A 19,965-nucleotide genomic window follows, 5' to 3' on the forward strand; every position below is an offset into this window, starting at 1 on the left:
CCGTTAATAAAAAAAAATCAGTATATAAAACTTTTGCAGAATGTATTACATGTATATGTTTGCCATGATTTTTTTTTATTTCTTTTTCATTTTCTTATAGAAAAAGTTCACCAAAGATTCTGGAGAAAACCAATTTAAAATGGTAAAAGGCTCTCAAATAGACACTACTGAAGGTGAGAGGAAAAAAATCTCTGGGATGCTTAGTAGCTTCCTTATTTTTTAGTTCTGCTTGGCAGCTAGCTAAAAGAAATGAGTATGGCATAGCCCTTTATTAGGGCTGTCAGTGTGATCACTTCAAAGCACACTGTTTCTCCATATGCAAAAAGAGCTTTTATTGTACATTTTGGAGCAAGAGTGGGAAGGCGACAACACCAAGGAAGGAAGCCTTTCACACAGAGTCACCAGTGAAGCCTCCGACATCCAGCTCTCTGCATTGAATCTGTACGTCAGTGCTCACTAGGCAGACAACATACTTGAGATATATGTGCAGCTGCTGGCTTATGTGTCTGGGTGGGAGTAAGCAGTGGTATACACTAGGTGAATGGAGCAGGGCATCACTCTTCCATTTGTGGCAGTGGAATCAGTAGTATGTCAGTATGAGGTAGATGAGGAAGTCTTCTCAAGTCTGGAGATATAGCTTTGAGGAGCAGGCTGCATATGAAGTGGAAGCTGCACCGTATACTGTATAGGTAGGAAGTTCTCATGTATGCCTGGATTGCACAGATGGCTAACTGGGTTGGCTTTTCTGAAGATGAGCTCAGGAAAGTAAGATCTCGGAAGGTACAGACAGACCAGTGTGGATGTGAAAGATTATCTGGGGCTCAGAAGTATAAGCATATTTACTGTCTACTGTATATACATTCTCAGTCTATGCGTTTCTCCCTTTCATCACACTTTGCAAATCCTGAAGCCTTACAGTATAGCATCTTTTGGAGCATACACCCAGAGCCCTGAAGAGGTTTATACTTGTCATGTGATAACAACATACTGTATGTAGCTTTGCCCACATAACAAGCGCATCAGGGGAACAAGAAGTAGAAAGGCAGCTGAAGAAAATACTGAAGTGGGAGATGGGAATATCCCTTTAAAGGGGTTTTCTAGGTTTTTAATATTGACAGCCTATCCTCAGGTTGGGTTATCAATGTCAGGTCAGCTGGGGTCTGACACCCTGGACACCCACCAATCAGCTGTTCCAGAGTAGCTCAAGTGAATAGGAACACTGCATTAATCAGCTCCATCCACTACACAGGGGATGAAGCTATATAGTACTGGTGCTGAAGCTACTCAGGACCAGCTGATCTGTGGGAGTGCAGGGTGTCTGACCCCCACCAGTCCAATCTTGAAGATGTATCCTGAGGATAGTTTTTGTTTTTTATAATTCCACCCAGTTTGACATTTTTTTCCAGCTTCCCATTACATTGCATCTAATAGTAAATGGTGCCATTAGACTGTACAGCTTGTCCAACAAAAAACTAAAGAACTAAGAATAATAAAAACATTATGCCTATGGGGTGGCTGTGATTAAAAATGAAAAGTGGCCTAGTCCTGAAGGAGTTAAAGGGATTTTCAAGTGGGTGCTATCCTATGCATGTTGTACATACAGTAAGTAAGGCTCCCAAACTTAATAAAGGAGTGTTGGAGACAGCAATTATCACACACAATGCAGCAGGGACGCTAAGAAGCCCAATTACTATAGCTTGTAATTGAAGAATCCAATAAGCAGCTACAGTGAAGTTAGTGAACCCTTCAGAATTGTCTATATTTCGCCATAAATGAGATTTTCACAGAAGTCCAAAAATAGATGTAGATAACTATATAAAATTAATGAGTCAAAAATATTAGACTTGGTTATTTATTTATTGAGGAAAACGATGCAATATGACATGTCTGTGAGTGGCAAACGTATGTGAACTTTTAGGATTAGCAGATAATTTGAAGGTGAAATTAGAGTCAGGTGTTTTCAATCAATAGAATGAGTGGGCAACCAGGTTTATCGAAAGAACAGGGAGCTTTCACAGTCTGATCTTCACAACACATGTTTGTGAAAGTGTATCATGGCACAAACAAAGGAGATTTCTGAAGACCTCAGAAGAAGTGTTGTTGATTCTCTCTAGAGATTAGAGAAGTTTTTAAAATTTTAATTTGTCAGCTTCGCCAACGTTCGACAAGAATTAGATTTGTTACAAATTAATTAATTGCGAATTGCTATAAATCCTGTATACACAGGCCAATCTGCTTAAAAGTAACAATGGCTTGTAATACTGATACACAGTAAATCTACAGTTAACAGAACCGATTAACTATGACTCTTGGTGCACTGCACAGTTATGTACACGGTGATAAATTGTGATCCATGGGAGTGCAGGGTGTCTGACCCCTGCCAGTCTGATCTTGAAGGCGTATCCTGAGGATAGGCCATCAATATAAAAATCCTGAAACTCATTACCACGAAGTGCAACGAAATTTTCATTTGTGTAGAATTGAAGTTTTCCTGAACTTTGCACCGAATTCCGCTTTGGATGTTTCGCTTCGCTCTGCACTAATTCTCTCTGTAAAACTCTCAACTCCTCACACAGAATGAGGCTATTGAATACTGAAGCGCATATTGTCTGTTCTCTGTTGCATAACCAATGGACTGGAGCAATGCATAGATGTTTTCTGCAGTGATAAGTAACATTTCACTTTATGGCACTCTGAACCAATAAGTTTTTATTGTGTACTGGAATGTACAGTATAATGCCTGGTATGGGACTGTTTTAACGGTTTGGACAGTTTTTTTTCCAGTGAAGGGTATTGTTAGTGGTATGCTTGAGTGAAAAGGGGTCGAATTTCTCTATCTGGACCCAATCTGTTTCAAAAATTCGTTTACAATATCTCCTCCATAGTGCGCTAAAATTCATGGGCTCCGCTGCGGCCTGGAAAATCTTGCTGCAAATAACACAAGACTTCAGTTGTATGCACATAAATTACTGTTCCAAAATCCGAAGCTTCTCTAATGAGATTTTGAAACAGTAAATTAAATAATTTATATGCGTAAACCTGAAGTAACGTCAAAGATTTTCCAGGCCTCAGGAGAGCCGATACATTTTAGTGCAGTACATAGGAGATATTTAGGAGATAAAATTTTCAAATGAATCAGGTTCGGATAGAGGAATCCGATTAGCTCAAGCCTAGATAGTGGTAAAACAGACATACAGATGCATTTTAGGTAATTGTAGGTTTCCAACTTTCTGCCAAATGCTTGGGAAAGACCGTATATAGAAAAAAATGAACATCAAAGCACACCTGAAAATAGTGCAGTTTTATTGAATGCACCTCAAATATGCAACAAAAACTGACAAAGGGTTAAAAAGACTTAATACAAAAAGCAATACTATGGAGAGGTGCAGGCAATAATCACAAACAAGGCAACCCGGTCACCCATTTAGAGCATGGACAATGTAAAATTGAGACAAATAATTTAATGTCCCCTCTATAGAAACCTTGACAATTAGCAATAATGTGTGGCAAAATTATTATTTCATAATTGTTGGACTTTATACATGTACTAGCAGAAGGACCCGGCTTTGCACGGGTATATTTCATCTATTTTTTAATTTAATGTTTATGTGTGTCGTTAAAAGATATCGACAGTATCCACTATAACAGTTACATCTGCAGTACCCCGCCCCTTTAACAGTGACCTCCACAGCGGCCTGCCCCCTTAACAGTAACATCCACAGCACCCTCCCCTTAAACAGTGACCTCAACAGCGGCCGCCCCTTTATTAGTGACCTCCACAGTACCCCGTCTCATTAACAGTGATTTCCATAATAACTCGCCCCCTTAAAGGATAACTCGTATTATATTTTTTTTTGGAGTATTGGATTGTGGTGATTAATATCACCTTGGTGGCCCTATTTCAACTTTTCACTGTGTATTCAATTACCTCTTAATTCCAGATTTTTGTTCCCTGTACTGCCTACTTTTACCTATGCTTAAAATAGGGTTGCTAGGCATGGTCCGTCTATCTGTTGATGCAGCGTGCAGGCTCACATTACTGACAGCCAGGGACTGTAAGTAAATGATTAAAGGGAACCTGTCACCTGCAAAACGCATATTAAACCGACGACAGTACCTTACAGTATCCCCCAGTGTGTTGCTAATCATATTTTTCTTTGCGTTTCTTCATACTTGTTAAAAACGCTGTTTTAATGTCGGTTGGCGCTGTCTCCGAGTCAGGCTTGAAGTCAAGGGGGCAGCGGCCTCCTTGCTTCAAGTAAAGCTAAGCCCGCCCCTTACCCCTCCTCTACAATTAGATGGACGTGCTGCCGGAATCCGCCTACATTTTGCTGACTGTGGATGCTCCGGACAGTTTGATTGCGCGCGCGCCCGGCCGTCACGCTGTAACAGGCAGCGTACCGCGCATGCGCTAGAAGAGCGCGATCCTGGCAGCATGTCCATCTAAGCATGTCCATGGTAATAACTCAGGAACGGTACGTGCTAGAGAGCTGAGACTCAGTCTAAAACCTTAAAACCTTCCCGGATACCTGATGTACCTGTGTGCTAAATTTTGTGATTGTAAGTGCGGATTCCTTTAGGGGACATATATACATACACTCAGCTTTATATATTAGATGTACTTTTGTGAATCTTTGATATATTCATTTTTGTTGTTGTGCTAATGGGCAGGTTGTAGAAATTCAAAGGAAGACCAGGAAGTGTACACTATACTGCTATTCATCAACAAATTACAAAGTCTTCGGAAGAGATATAAGAATAGTATTGTAGGCCTAATCAGTGAATTCTTGGGAAGAGGACTTTTTAATTATCCCATTTGAATATTTGTACAGTATGTACATTACATGCAAAGTTTTTTCTAAAATGCAGTATCAACAATATATTTTCCAGGGAATTCTAAAAACTATTGTTTTAAAAGTTGTACAGTGTTTTGTGTTCATTTAGATTTTTTCAGTGAAGACCGAATTTTACAGCTAATTCTTGCAACCCATTTACCATGTCTTTGCAAATTGTAGGTCATCAAGTTTCTATATCAGCAGCAGATACCATGTTTGAATCCAACTGGCAGCATTTCCAGTATTGGGCATATGATGCTTGGAAAAAGAAATATGAGGTACAGATGATAAACAAGGACTAATTAATCTGCATACTTAGACGATGCCTATGTCACTGTCTCAAGAAACATATTAGATATTAACACTGGCCACATAACAACTGCAAGGGCTATCATTATTGAAGTATAGGTCCCTATTCACACTAATGATCAACTGGAAAAACTAGTAGAGAGGCACATCGTCTATTAGTAAGGATATATTTGTTTTAGAAATATGCATGTAACAAAATGTCACACATTTATTAAAGTGGCTCTGCCACCAGGATCAACCCTATTAAACCAGATATACTACCTGTTAGGGATCATCATGCTGATTAAAACTCTACCTTTCTTTTGTCTGTATGTTAAACGGCTGCAGAGATATCTATGTTTTTATTCATTTGCAAATGAGCAATTTGAGCACTAAGAGGCGGGGCTGAATATTCTGAGCACTGCTATGTAACACCCCCTGTGCTCTGCACACTCCCCCCTCCCCTTGATGAGCATGATGAGCCCTACCAGCCAGTATCCTGGTTTAATAGGGTTGATCCTGGTGACAGAGCCTATTTAACTGTGACAGGTATATTATTTATTGATTTATGTAGTATATGGAAATAGTTACATGTTATGTATGGTAGGTGCTGGTGGTGTATATATTTGATTAAAAATGTATTACCATTTATTTAACCCCAGGCAAATAAGCATATATTAATCAGGGATCCAGCTGACAATGTATAGGTTAATTTAACTTGCAGGAAACAATCATTTTAATATCTATGAGCAACTTTTGCATTTTTTATATGCTATTAGAGGATATATATGACTTGAGAAAGGTTCTGTGAGAGAACCGAAACGTTGTCACTTGACATGTGTGAATAAAGAGCACATTTTATCTTTTAAGGAGTGCTGCGGACTTTCATTGTCTATATATATATATATATATATACACTGCTCAAAAAAATAAAGGGAACACTTAAACAACACAATGTAACTCCAAGTCAATCACACTTCTGTGAAATCAAACTGTACACTTAGGAAGCAACACTGAGTGACAATCAATTTCACATGCTGTTGTGCAAATGGGATAGACGACAGGTGGAAATTATAGGCAATTAGCAAGACACCCCCAATAAAGGAGTGGTTCTGCAGGTGGTGACCTGACCACTTCTCAGTTCCTATGCTTCCTGGCTGATGTTTTGGTCACTTTTGAATGCTGCCGGTGCTTTCACTCTACTGGTAGCATGAGATGGAGTTTACAACCCACACAAGTGGCTCAGGTAGTGCAGCTTATCCAGGATGGCACATCAATGCGAGCTGTGGCAAGAAGGTTTGCTGTGTATGTCAGCGTAGTGTCCAGAGCATGGAGGCGCTACCAGGAGACAGGCCAGTACATCAGGAGACGTGGAAGAGGCCGTAGGAGGGCAACAACCCAGCAGCAGGACCGCTACCTCCGCCTTTGTGCAAGGAGGAACAGGAGGAGCACTGCCAGAGCCCTGCAAAATGACCTCCAGCAGGCCACAAATGTGCATGTGTCTGCTCAAACGGTCAGAAACAGACTCCATGAGGGTGATATGAGGGCCCGACGTCCACAGGTGGGGGTTGTGCTTACAGCCCAACACCGTGCAGGACGTTTGGCATTTGCCAGAGAACACCATGATTGGCAAATTCGCCACTGGCGCCCTGTGCTCTTCACAGATGAAATCAGGTTCACACTGAGCACATGTGACAGACATGACAGAGTCTGGAGACGCCGTGGAGAACGTTCTGCTGCCTGCAACATCCTCCTGCATGACCGGTTTGGCATTGGGTCTGTAATGGTGTGGGGTGGCATTTCTTTGCAGGGCCGCACAGCCCTCCATGTGCTCGCCAGAGGTAGCCTGACTGCCATTAGGTACCGAGATGAGATCCTCAGACCCCTTGTGAGACCATATGCTGGTGCGGTTGGCCCTGGGTTCCTCCTAATGCAAGACAATGCTAGACCTCATGTGGCTGGAGTGTGTCAGTAGTTCCTGCAAGACGAAGGCATTGATGCTATGGACTGGCCCGCCCGTTCCCCCGACCTGAATCCAATTGAGCACATCTGGGACATCACGTCTCGCTCTATCCACCAACGTCACGTTGCACCACAGACTGTCCAGGAGTTGGCAGATGCTTTAGTCCAGGTCTGGGAGGAGATCCCTCATGAGACCGTCCGCCACCTCATCAGGAGCATGCACAGGCGTTGTAGGGAGGTCATACAGGCACGTGGAGGCCACACACACTACTGAGCCTCATTTTGACTTGTTTTAAGGACATTACATCAAAGTTGGATCAGCCTGTAGTGTGTTTTTCCACTTTCATTTTGAGTGTGACTCCAAATCCAGACCTCCATGGGTTAAAAAATGTGATTTCCATTTTTTTTTTTTGTGTGATTTTGTTGTCAGCACATTCAACTATGTAAAGAACAAAGTATTTCAGAAGAATATTTAATTATTTCAGATCTAGGATGTGTTATTTTTGTGTTCCCTTTATTTTTTTGAGCAGTGTATATATATATATATATATATATATATATATATATATATATATAAAGAAAAATGGCGGCACTGGCTCCGGAGGAGAAGTACGGGTGCACGTCTCAAAGGGAATGGACTAGTAACCCCAATGAATAAATCCAGAAAAAAGAGCGGCACTCCGGTAGGTGAAAGCAAGTGAGCCCTTTATTCACCCAGGTGGTGCAACGTTTCGGCTCCAATCATGAGCCTTCCTCAAGCAAAGGTTTGAGGAAGGCTCATGATTGGAGCCGAAAAGTTGCACCACCTGGGTGAATAAAGGGTTCACTTGCTTTTACCTACCGGAGTGCCGCTCTTTTTTCTGGATTTATATATATATATATATATATATATATATATATATATTTATATATTATACCTGGAATGCAGCTATACAATGATAACTATACAGTAATTACAGTAATTAGCCCTTTCTTGACCGTCCACCTTAAATTTACAGTGGAAGTCGGAGATTAAAATATTGTGCCTGCTCATGAGTGCAATGGGTGCCATTGTCGCTGGGTGCCTGCTTAAATAGCAGACACCTGGGGCTAATGTATGCAATTGACAATTAGGTTGATAGTACACATTTAACCCCATCAGATGCTGTGGTCAAACGTGACCACGACATCTGGCAGCTCAAAAAGTCGGGAGCGCACGCTCCCCGCCATGCAGGGGCTCCTGTTAGCGGAGATAGAGGGACCTGGATGGTGTGTGCGGCAGTCTCGGTCTGAATGATCCAAGGCTGCCGCAGATAAGTTCCTATGGAGACCTTGCCTGTGACAGGGCTCCATAGTATCATAGTGAAATTCTCATAGACGTCAAGGTAACAGGTCACTATTACAGCATAGGAAATGCTGTAAGAACAAAATCCATAAAACTGTGGCGGAATTGTGGGTTCTTTTTTATAATTCCACCCTATTTAAAAAAAAATTCTAGCGTCCCACTACATTGTATGTAACAGTAAATGGTGCCTTTAGAAAGTAAATCTTGTCCCGCAAAAAACAAGCCATCATACTCCTAAGTGAATGGAGAAATAAAAATGTTATGGCTCTGGGAAGCCTGGGAATAAAAAATGAAAAATGACCCAGTCCTTAAGGGGTTAAAGAGTTTATCCTATGCAAGTTGTACATAAGTAAGGCTCTCAGACCTAATAAAGGAGTGTTGGAGATAGCAATTATCATTCCATGTAGCAGGACCCTAAGAAGCCCAACTACTATAGCTTGTAATTGAAGAATCCAATAAGCAACTACAGTGAAGATTGAAAGTTAGTGAACTCTACAGAATTTTCTATAATGCCCCATAAATTTGACCTAAAACTACATCAGATTTTCACAGAAGTCCTAAAATAGATGAACCTTATAAAACTAATAAGTCAAAAATATTAGACTTGGTTATTTATTGAGGAAAATGATCCAATATCACGTCTGTGAGTGGCAAACGTATGTGAATCTTTAGGATTAGCAGATAATTTGAAGATGAAATTAGAGTCAGGTGTTCAATCAATGGGATGAGTGAGCAACCAAGTTTCGGCCTCTTTCACATGACATTATGGCTTTTTCAGTGTTTTGCGGTCCGTTTTAAATGGATCCGTTGTTCCGTTTTTTTGTTTCCGTTGTGTTACCTTTTCCATTCCGTTTGTCTGTTCCGTTTGGCATATACAGTATAGAGTAATTACATAGAAAAAATTTAGCTGGGCATAACATTTTCAATAGATGGTCCCGCAAAAACGGAACGGATACGGAAGACATACGGATGCATTTCTTGACATTGACTTCAATGGAGCCACGGAACGTGATTTGCGGGCAATAATAGGATATGTTCTATCTTTCAATGAAACGGAAATACGGAAATGGAATGCATACGGAGTGCATTCAGGGTTTTTTGCGGAACCATTGAAATGAATAGTACCGTATACGGCCCGTAAACATGAAAAAAAACGGTCGTGTGAAAGAGGCCTAATCGAAAGAACAGGGAACTTTCACGGTCTGATCTTCACAACACGTTTGTGGAAGTGTATCATGGCACAAAGGAGATTTCTGATGCCCTCAGAGAAAAAGTTGTTGATGCTCATAAAACTGGAAAAGGTCACAAAACCATCTGTAAACCAATTCATAGTCAGACAGATTATGTACAAAAGTGGGAAATTTAAGACCATTATTATCCTGTCAAGGAATGGTTGAGCATTTAAGGCATTTACTAGTCTGCAAGCTAGCAAAGGAACTAGGGATCGACCAATTATCGGAGTTACTGATATTATCGGCTGATATTCATGATTTTCAAAGTTATCGGTATCAGCATCTAACCTTGCCGATAATGCGTCCAGTGCGCTATCACAGAACATGAGCGCGCTGCTGTCAGTACGCCATGTTCCCTCAGCAGCACAGTGGAGAAGGAGTCACTCTCTCCCTCCCCCTGTGCCGTGCTGCCAATGAGGAGAGACGGGAGGAGGAGGAGGGACGGGCTCACTGTGTCAACAATGAAAGTTAACGTCTAATACAAATACAGGAAGCGGTGCCCAGCCTATATGACAGGAAGCTGCGATCAGCGGCAGTTAACCCCTCAGGTGCCGCACCTGAGGGGTTAACTGCTGCTGATTGCAGCTTCCTGTCAGAGGCAGGGTGCCGGCTATGCGATTCTGTCGCCGACACACCCGCTTCCTGTATTAAAGGTTAATTATCATTGGTAGGCGCAGTGCACCCTCCCCAGTATTAAAAACATTGGTGGCGCAGTGCACCCTCCCCCCAGTATTAAAATCATTGGTGGTGCAGTGCGCCCCCCCCAACCCCTTCCCCCCGGTATTAAAATCATTGGTGGCAGTGACCACAAGGTGCCCTCCCCTCCTCTTCATTGGTGGCAGTGGCAACTTGTGATTGGAGCCCCAACAGTGTAATTCTGGGGCTCCGATCGGTTACCATGGCAGCCAGGACGCTACTGAAGCCCTGGCTGCCATGGTCAGCTCCCTACTGCTGTGTGCACTATGCACAGGGCAGCAGGGAGAGTGTGAGATCCTATTCACCCTAATAGAGCTCTAGTAGGGTGAATAAGACAAGGGATTAAAAGATCCCAGGTTCTAGTCCCTAAGGGGGAAATAATCATTAAATAAAAAGTTTATAAAAAAATACAAATATTAAGTATAAATCACCCACTTTCCCAATTTTACATATAAAATATATAAACAATAAATAAATAAACATATCACATATTGTTAAGTCCAAAAAGTTCAAATTATTAAAATATAGTTAAAAAAAACTCCTATGTGGTGAACGCCGTAACAGAATTTTATTAAAATTTTTTCAAAAATGAAAATGCACAGAATATCCGTATAAGTTATCGGCTATCGGCCTGAAAGTTCACAGGTTATCGGTATCGACTCTAAAAAATCTATATCGGTCGATCCCTAAAAGGAACCCAAGGAAACCTCTAAGCAACAAAAGGCCTTTCTCATATTTGCTGTGGTTGGGTCACACCAGATTCTGAAAGCAAAGGTTTACATACTTTTACCAGTCTCAGACGTGATATTGAAGCATTTTTTGATGCATTTGTTTGATTTAGTTATCCTTATTTACTTTGAGGAATTCTTTGAAAATCTGATATAGTTTTAGGTCAAATTAAGAAGAAATATAGAAAATTCAAGCACCACTATATATATTGAGGAATGGAACAGTTTTGTAAATGTATTGCCTACATTTACATTTTTTTTTGCAAATATGAGGTACATTTAAAGTGATAATTTCCCTTCAGCAAGTTACATTTATCATATACAAAACGTTAATATAATCAACTGTCTAATGTATTGTTATTGTCCATATTGCTTTCCTTGCTGGCTTAATTCATTTTTCCATCTCAATATACACTGCTCGTTTCCATGGTTATGACCACCTTGCAATCCAGCAGTGGTGGCCATGCTTGTATACAGGTGAAACTCAAAAAATTTGAATATCGTGCAAAGTTCATTTATTTCAGTAATGCAACTTAAAGGGTGAAACTAACATATGAGATAGACTCATTACATGCAAAGCGAGATATTTCAAGCCTTTATTTGTTATAATTAGGATGTTTATGGCTTACAGCTTATGAAAACCCCAAAGTCACAATTTTGAGGTACCCTTTGCTCAGGGGGTATGGATTAATTAGCTGACTAGAGTGTGACACTTTGAGCCTAGAATATTGAACCTTTTCACAAAATTCAAATTTTAAGCTGCATTAATGCAATTCTTTTTAATTTGCATTACTGAAATAAATTGACTTTTGCACGATATTCTAATTTTTCGAGTTTCACCTGTACTATAGGAAAAAGCACCAGTCTATGCACACTCTCAAGGTCCCAGCCACCAGAGAGGCTTGCGCTTTTTCGTATAATGTGCAAGCACGGCCACCACTGATGGATAACAGGATGGCCGTAACCATGGAAACAGAGTATAATGTGATGAAAAATTGAATCAAGTCAGCAAGGGGAACAATATGGACAATAAAAGTGCATTAGAAAGTGACTAGTATTAACTTTTTCTACATGATAAATGTCACTTGCTGAAGTTAGACAACCCCTTTAAGTACAGTTTATGCAATTGGTTTCTGTGAAATGTTGGTCCTTTACATGTTTCCGAATACAGTATGTGTTTTGAGTCCTCAATGTCCTTCTAAGACCTACATAATTTAAAACACCACACACTTTCTTTTCCTATGCACAGAGAGATTTTTCTACTTCAAGTATTAACTTTGGAAATGGGAGCAGGAGATATAAAAGTGAATGCCCATCAGTTACTACCGAAAGCTCAAGTGGATTTGAAGACTGTAATTCCAATAATGGAGATAAGACTGGTCTAAAAGAATTCAAGGATTGTGAAAATAGCTCTTGTTCACAATATTCATCAGGTACAAAATGAATTGTATCTAGACTGTCGAGTGATGAAATCTCTCTGTGTATGTGACTTTGATTGTGACATCAAGATAATTCCATTTTATTAGTTTGTTACTTTTTCTGATCGCGGTTTCTGTGTTTCTCATCACCTATGGTATATTTGCTGGCTGCATAATCCATAGTTTAATTTCCTTAAAAATGTATCACTATGTTTGGCTACTGAAGCATGTGCCACAGATACTTGGTGGAACGGGGACACCAACAATCTATTTTGCTTTAGTCATGTTATTCAGATGTTACTTATGAACTACATTGTCCCATATACTCTCCAGAAACATGAACTCTCTGCAGGTTAAAAATTTCGATTGTGGTCACTATTTTCATAAAGTAATGCTTGATGTTTTCCCTTTTGTATGTGTAGAGGCAGAGATATGGAACTTTTTTTTGTAATATACTTTATTTAGAGAACCCGTACATTTATACTAGAAAATTTGCCCAGAAATGTCCCTTGGCAGTGGTCTCTTAAATGCTAAGGCATATCTGTCTCCCTAATACAGTATAGTGCAGCACTGATTGGGATGACGGGCTGGGCTGAAAGCTGCTGACCACACTGCTCCCTCACATAGAGGTCTGGGAGTAAAAAATGGAAAATGGTCCAGTCTTGAAGGGGTTAAATAGTTTTTCAAATGGGTGCTATCCTCTGTAATATAGCAGTTTGATTCAATGCATTGTATTGCATCAAGATACCGTGCAGTTTTAGTGAATGCTTTGTACTGCAGCAACTGCATTAATATAGCAGTTTCATTCCACACATTGTATTACCATTGTGAATTGTCAATTCCAATGTGCAGTGTGTTTGTAGAAGGGGAGGGATGTTTAAATGCACCGCTCTCTACCATAAGGAGGAATTTCAGACAGAGGCGGGGGACCCCATGCATGACTGTGATGTGGTGGTGGTAGTAGTAATACTAGCACTTGTAGCCATGGTAGTGGCAGTAGGGGCAGTGGTGGTGACAGTGGAATGGACCAAATACAGAGGAGGGAAGGTAGGGGGGGCAAGGAGCCCAGGATAATAAATAACTGTCTGCTAAAAGTCGCAGGGAGGGTAAGGACTATGATGATGATTTTGTGTTGGACAGGACCTGGGAGTCGGATCGGGGTGTTGACGAAGAGGTGGAGGAGGGCGGTGGCCGTAAAGAGCAGATGCAACTTACAACCAAACCCTCCAAAAAGAAAAACAGGGCCAGGTCTGCTTCTATTATGGTCACCTCAGCAACTGCTGATGATGCCGATACTGTGGGCACAGGCTCAAAACATGCCACACCTAGGCCAAGCTTGGCCACTGCTAGTTCTGTGGGAGTATCTTCCATATGGTGTTTTTCTCTCCACAAGGCTAGCACATAAAATCTCTGACGTGTGCAAGATCTGAAGGATGAAAATAATCTGGGGACATTCAAACACAATCTTAGGTACCAAGACGGCACATAAGCTGGCATCACTGTTATCCTGTGGGGAAAAAAGAACTGGCTAGCATTCGGAACAAGTCTGTCCTCCTTTTCCCGGTGTTCTTTGTGGCAACGAGGCCGCATGACTAAGCAGTACAGTGTCCTTGTCGTCATCATCAGCTGCTTCTTCTCATGCTCAGATTCCATCTCTTCTTTGTCCTCTGCTCCATCATGGGACATCTATAATGGAATGTGTAGCCATAAGAAAACTATTCGCGACAAGCAATTAGCTTTTGTGCAAGCTGACCTCCCACCTGACCAAGTTGCTGGTGGTGCAGTTGTTGGCTGCTGTACCACTTAGTCGTGGTAATTGTGTTGCAGTTCCATGCTTTTCCCAAAGTTGAGTTCAGCAGACATTGCTGTTGGTAAAATTTGTCTTGCCGTCATGGAAATGTGGTGCATTCCTGACCCTCACCAAAAAAAAATTATTCTCTATGTCATCAACCGCAGTTTTTGCCATATGCCATCAGCTGGACTTTTTGCCAGGTGTCCATAAAATTGTCTCGTTATCTACAAAATGTAATTCTTCTCTATGCCATCAATTTATTGTCAGATTAACATTCAGCATGTGATACATTTTGACTCTATCAAGAGCCTTTTTCAAACATGCACATGTTGGATGCTGATCTGACAATAAATTGATACAGTTTTGCAAGATACAGTGAGTGCTGGTCTTTTTCCTGGCACATACCCATTTCCCTGACCCTATGGACATGGTTTGCTTTCGCTGTACTGTCTTGTCCAGCCTTCAGTGTCATCTTAGAGAGGGTTTTCAGGAGGCATCATCACACCCAAATGGACATAATTGTCCCCTCAAGTGTACAAAACATCACTTTTGTCAGACTGAATGAGGCATGGATCCGTGAAGATTTTCACACACCTCTAGCTGAGGCTGATTTATCGCTGGCCCCATCGTGTCACTGCCACCTACCATCGTGTTCTGTACTGTATGTCATCTGCTGCTGCCAACACTGCAGCTGCTACACCCCCTTCTACCAGTAACCCTACCCAGCCGGCACTATAACTACTACTATTACCTCTACACAGCCACACAGGTCTCTAATACCTTGTTGGTTCCATGCTACTGCAGCGTCTAATGTTACTACCAAATGCCGCTATTACCCCTACCCACGTTATCCTTTACACATCCACACTGTACTACTACTGTTTCTTCCAAATAAAAGGGGAGATTTTTACAGGCTTGCTCAGAACAAGCCACTGTTTCTTCCTACATTAACACTTGTGTGTCTATGAACAGTGGCAGGCATCTGCCTCTGTTAAGGCATAATGTATGGATGTTTAGTACCAACAAGACACAGTTTTTTTGTGATAACACCATGTATTTAAACACTATCTGCCCCCAATAGGGACAGTTTTTGTAATGTTTCTAATATTAAATAGCATAACAAATGCGACAGTGCAGGGTACTTTTAAACATGCTGTTTTTTAATACCGTCAACCATGTGTTTACGCAATATCACCCTGACATGATTTGCTATTATTGCATTAAAGAGCTTAAGGGGGAGGGAGAGAGAGCAAAAATGTGAAAAAAAAGTTAAAACATAGAATGCCAATTAAGGCACTTATCATTTGGCTAGAATCAATTCAGGCCTGAATGAATTTTTTTTCAAGATTTCACGAATTGGACATGAAACTAATTTCAAGAAATTTGGTCATCTCTGTCTCAGATAAACTACATAAAGATTCCAAGAAGACTACAAGAAAATAGTATATTTCAATAGTGCTTACTATATCTTATGTGGTAAGATGAATATATGGAAATATCTATCTCTATAAACATGTAAATCTTTCTATGAATTGCAAATATGCAATATACCGTATTTTTCACTTTATAAGATTCACCTGATGATAAGACGCACCTAGGTTTTTGAGGAGGAAAATAAGAAGAAAAATATTTTTAACCAAAAGGTGCGATTTTGGTGGGTTTTGAACTAATGGTGGTCTGTGGATGACACACTTATGGGGGATCTGTGGATGACTCACTGTTATGAGGGATTTGTGGCTGTGATTATAACCCCATCATCCTAAAGAATACACTGATGTACTGTAGGTACTGTACATTGGTCTATTTTCAAGGATGAGGGGAGTTATAGTCAGATTAAATATAAACACTATCCAGGGACTGTTCTGTAATTGGCATGGGTTTATATTAAATAGGACTATAACCCCCCCCCCCCTCATCCAGAGGAATCCACTCATATACTGCAGTACATGGGTGGATACCTATGGATGAGGGGGGTTATAGTTATATATGACACATTTAGGCTCCATTCACACGTCCGTTGTGTGTTGCGGACCCACAAATTGTGGATTCGCAATACACCCGCCCGGCACCCCTATAGAAATGCCTATTCTTGTCCGCAAGCTGCGGACAAGAATAGGACATGTTCTATCTTTTGCGGAGCTGCGGACCTGAAGATCGGTGCCGCGCTCCGCAAATGCGGATGCTGACAGAAAATGAATGGGTCCGCACCCGTTCCGCAAAATTGCGGAACGGATGCGGACCTATTTGCGGACGTGTGTATGGAGCCTTAAAGTAATTTTTATATTGCCGTGAGCTCCACTCACCCAGGGACTGGGTCCACAAAACCGCTGTACATAGCAGGAGCAGAGCTGGTACAGCGGGAAATTGGAAGGAAGCTGTTTGGAGGTGTGGGCAGCACCAGTACGCTCACCACCAATCAGCAGGACTAATGAAGTACGGGCTGGTGGCAGCAGAACGCATTCATTGAAGCTGCCAGCCCGCCCAACGATGGGCTCAAGAGAGCCTTCAATAAGTATGATGGATGTGCGGGCTGGCGGCAGAAGTACGCAGTAAGAAACCGCCAGCCCGCCCAACAGTTTACTATAATAGCTGAGCCCCCCTCAATATGGACGCGCAGGCTGGCGGCAGCGGAGCACAATAAGTGAAGCTGCCAGCCTTGCTGTGAAGCGCCCATCCCTGCTGCGGTCTTGTTAAGGAAACGCGGGCTGGCGGCAGAAGCCTTCAGTGAAGCAGCCAGCCACTTTGGAGGGGAAAAAGTGCGTCTTATAAAACGAAAAATATGGTAGATATGAAATCAATTTACATATATGATACATAACCATACTTAATTTCTATAGGTACCAATAAAACCTGCTAAATTTTAATCAAAGAATTTTAACTTTCATGATAATAGATTCCAGCAATTTTCTACTGCCAACTTCCTGATCTAAAAACATACATTTGGTTAATGCATGCATATTCCAAAATGCATTTATTTATGCTTACATTTTGATTCCAGGGTTCTCCAAAGTTGAGTTTCACTTAAAGTGTACCTAAACTTCTGAATAACTTTATTAAAAACTATAATATACTTTATTTTTTATGTGATATACTTTTTTATGTGCTATGACAGGCTTTGGCAGAGTAAAGTTAGGAGTTTGTGATGTGTGCTCCTATCTATACATCACTCACAGCGGCCCCACAGTGGGATCCATACACCCATAAACCGCTGACTTGTCAGTGGTGTACGATTCTACGGATTTCAAAGCACTAAAGGCATCTGAACTTTAGAAACCATGAAAAAAAGTATATTACAAAAATTCATTTTACTGCATTTAGAATAGTTTTAAATAAAGTTATTTAAAAGTTTAGGTACACTATAACCAGTTTAAGATCGGCCAATTAACCCCCACCCTCCCCGACCAGACACATTTTCCGTTTTTAAGTACATGCGTCTCCAAAAGCCATAACTTTTGTTCCAGTCAGTTATATAGATACTTTTTGTGCCTTTTTTCAGCAATATATATATGGTTTTATTTTTACATCATCTTTATTTTAGTGACCTCGGATATTATCACATAATTTGACAGCAAAAATGAGGATTTAGGCCTGTTTCACATTTGAGGCAGGCTGTTCCGGCAGAGAGGAGCTCTCTGGATACTGGGATGTGCAATGGCTCCATTGACTGTAATGGGATGTGAAAGAGATCCGGTCGCAACCCGGCAAATATGCCAGGATTTGGCCAGACAGATTTTTGTCTGGCCGATTTACTGCATATTTGCCAGGTAGCAACCGGATCTCCGCTAGACCCCGTTAAAGTTAATGGGGCCGGCAGGCATTCCGGTACTGTCTGGCAATGCCGGATGCAGGAATAGCCTGCCAGATCTCTTGCCGCATATGTGGAACTAACCTAAGATTAATCATTTACGAATGTACTGTCAGTAGCTAAGATTCCACTGTAAGCTAGTCTAGCATGCAGTCATATGACTATGCTTCTGCTGTTTATCTTCAGCTTAGGTGAAGTTCTGTACCCTTAAAGGGAATGTGTCATCAGAAAATAACCTATTGTTTAAATCACATTAAGGGTCCATTCACACGTCCGTAGTGTATTGCGGATCCACAATACACCCGGCCTGCACCCCCATAGAACTGCCTATTCTTGGACGTTCTATTTTTTTCCAGAGCTGTGGACCAGAAGATCGGAGGCGCGCTCCGGAAATGAGGATGCGGACAGCACACTGTGTGCTGTCCACATCCATTCCTGCCCCATAGAGAATGAATGGGTCCGCACCAGTTCCGCAATCTGCGGAACGGGTGCGGACACATTCACGGACGTGTGAATGGACCCTTATGAGAACATAAGTTTTTCAAATATCATTGTAATATGGCTGGGTCGAGTCTCTTAGAACCAATTGTTACATAGAGCAGTGTCACTGTGCACCTTCAACCACCTCTCAGTGTATAGAATCCTTGATCGGCCTCAGCGTGCACTTGCAGTGTCACCTGTTATTCCCCCTCTGCCTGCTTGCCTATTGGTCTACATACACCACTCTCCTTCAGCTGGGGCATACAGGCATCATCTCCTTCAGACAGCGGATTGCTGTACAATAGCTCAATAGGGATATAAAAATCTTGTATGCAGGGTAGATCAATTAAAATACGGGTGTCTGATGTGACTGGATCGCATTTCATGGTCTTAGCCTCTTCCTCAGTGGCTATATAGTAAATGTAGTTCACCCTCAAATATATACAATATAATGTGAATCACTTAAAAGATCTGGCTATAGATCACTAAGCGCATGCTAGTAATGGTTAATTGGAAAATCTGTCCTGGATGATTGATAACATCAAAAAGATGTCAAAAAATAAGTAAATCCCTAAATAACACAAAAAAAAAACTATTCCTCAATTATACAAATAATATAAACCAAACACATCGACCATCACACGTTTACTCACTATTCATTATGCAGACCATAATGAAATTCCCTGCTTCATATCAAATCCCATAAGAATAGCAAGATTATACTTTTACAACATAATTATATATATATATATATATATATATATATGTTTTAATCATCTTTCAAAACACAGTCTAAATATATCATTATAATCTATAATCCCTTTCCAATGCTTCCTGAAATTGTGATGCATTTTCAATTAGTTTTTTGTGCTGTTCAGTTGCTATTTTATTTTTATACTTAAATAATCAATTTTTTTGCCTTAAACCAGTGTCATATTTATAAAAATAAAAATTCTACTGTAATATATAATTTCAAGTTCAAAAGTTCAGATTTCAAGTATTATAACAAAGGGTCTGAATACTTATGTCCATGTGAAATTTTTTTTTTTCCTTTTTAATAAATTTGCTAAAATTTCTAAAATTCTGTTTTTACTCATTATGGTGCCGATTGGTGCAAGAAAACTTTTTCACATTTTATTTCACATGTTGCAGCCTTGTGCTAAAATTAAAAAAAAATTTAAGAGGTTTTCTGAGACATTATAACTGATGACCCTCTCCATCAGTATATGATCGACGGGGGTCCGACACCTGGGATTTGCACTTGCAGTAGCACCGCCGCCTTCTCACAGCTTATTCTAGGCCAGTGGTGACATGTTCATCAGTCACGTGGCCTAGGCGCAGCATAGCCCCATTCAAGTGAATGGGGCTCAGTGCAATACCAAGCACAACTGCTATACAATGTAAG

General features: G+C 40.9%; 1 protein-coding gene across 2 annotated transcripts in view; it reads left to right on the forward strand.

Annotated features, from left to right (window-relative positions):
- The window catches only part of PKD1L1 (polycystin 1 like 1, transient receptor potential channel interacting), a 492,422-nt gene that overhangs the window by 331,918 nt on the left and 140,539 nt on the right, over window positions 1-19,965 (forward strand). For both annotated transcript variants that reach the window (XM_040432599.1, XM_040432598.1), the window contains exons 46-48: window positions 101-173; window positions 5,016-5,113; window positions 12,315-12,498. In XM_040432599.1, the coding sequence (XP_040288533.1) occupies window positions 101-173; window positions 5,016-5,113; window positions 12,315-12,498 (355 nt within the window). The remainder of the gene's footprint in view (window positions 1-100; window positions 174-5,015; window positions 5,114-12,314; window positions 12,499-19,965) is intronic.

This window comes from Bufo bufo, chromosome 5, assembly GCF_905171765.1.
Source record: "Bufo bufo chromosome 5, aBufBuf1.1, whole genome shotgun sequence".
Lineage (NCBI taxonomy): Eukaryota > Metazoa > Chordata > Amphibia > Anura > Bufonidae > Bufo > Bufo bufo.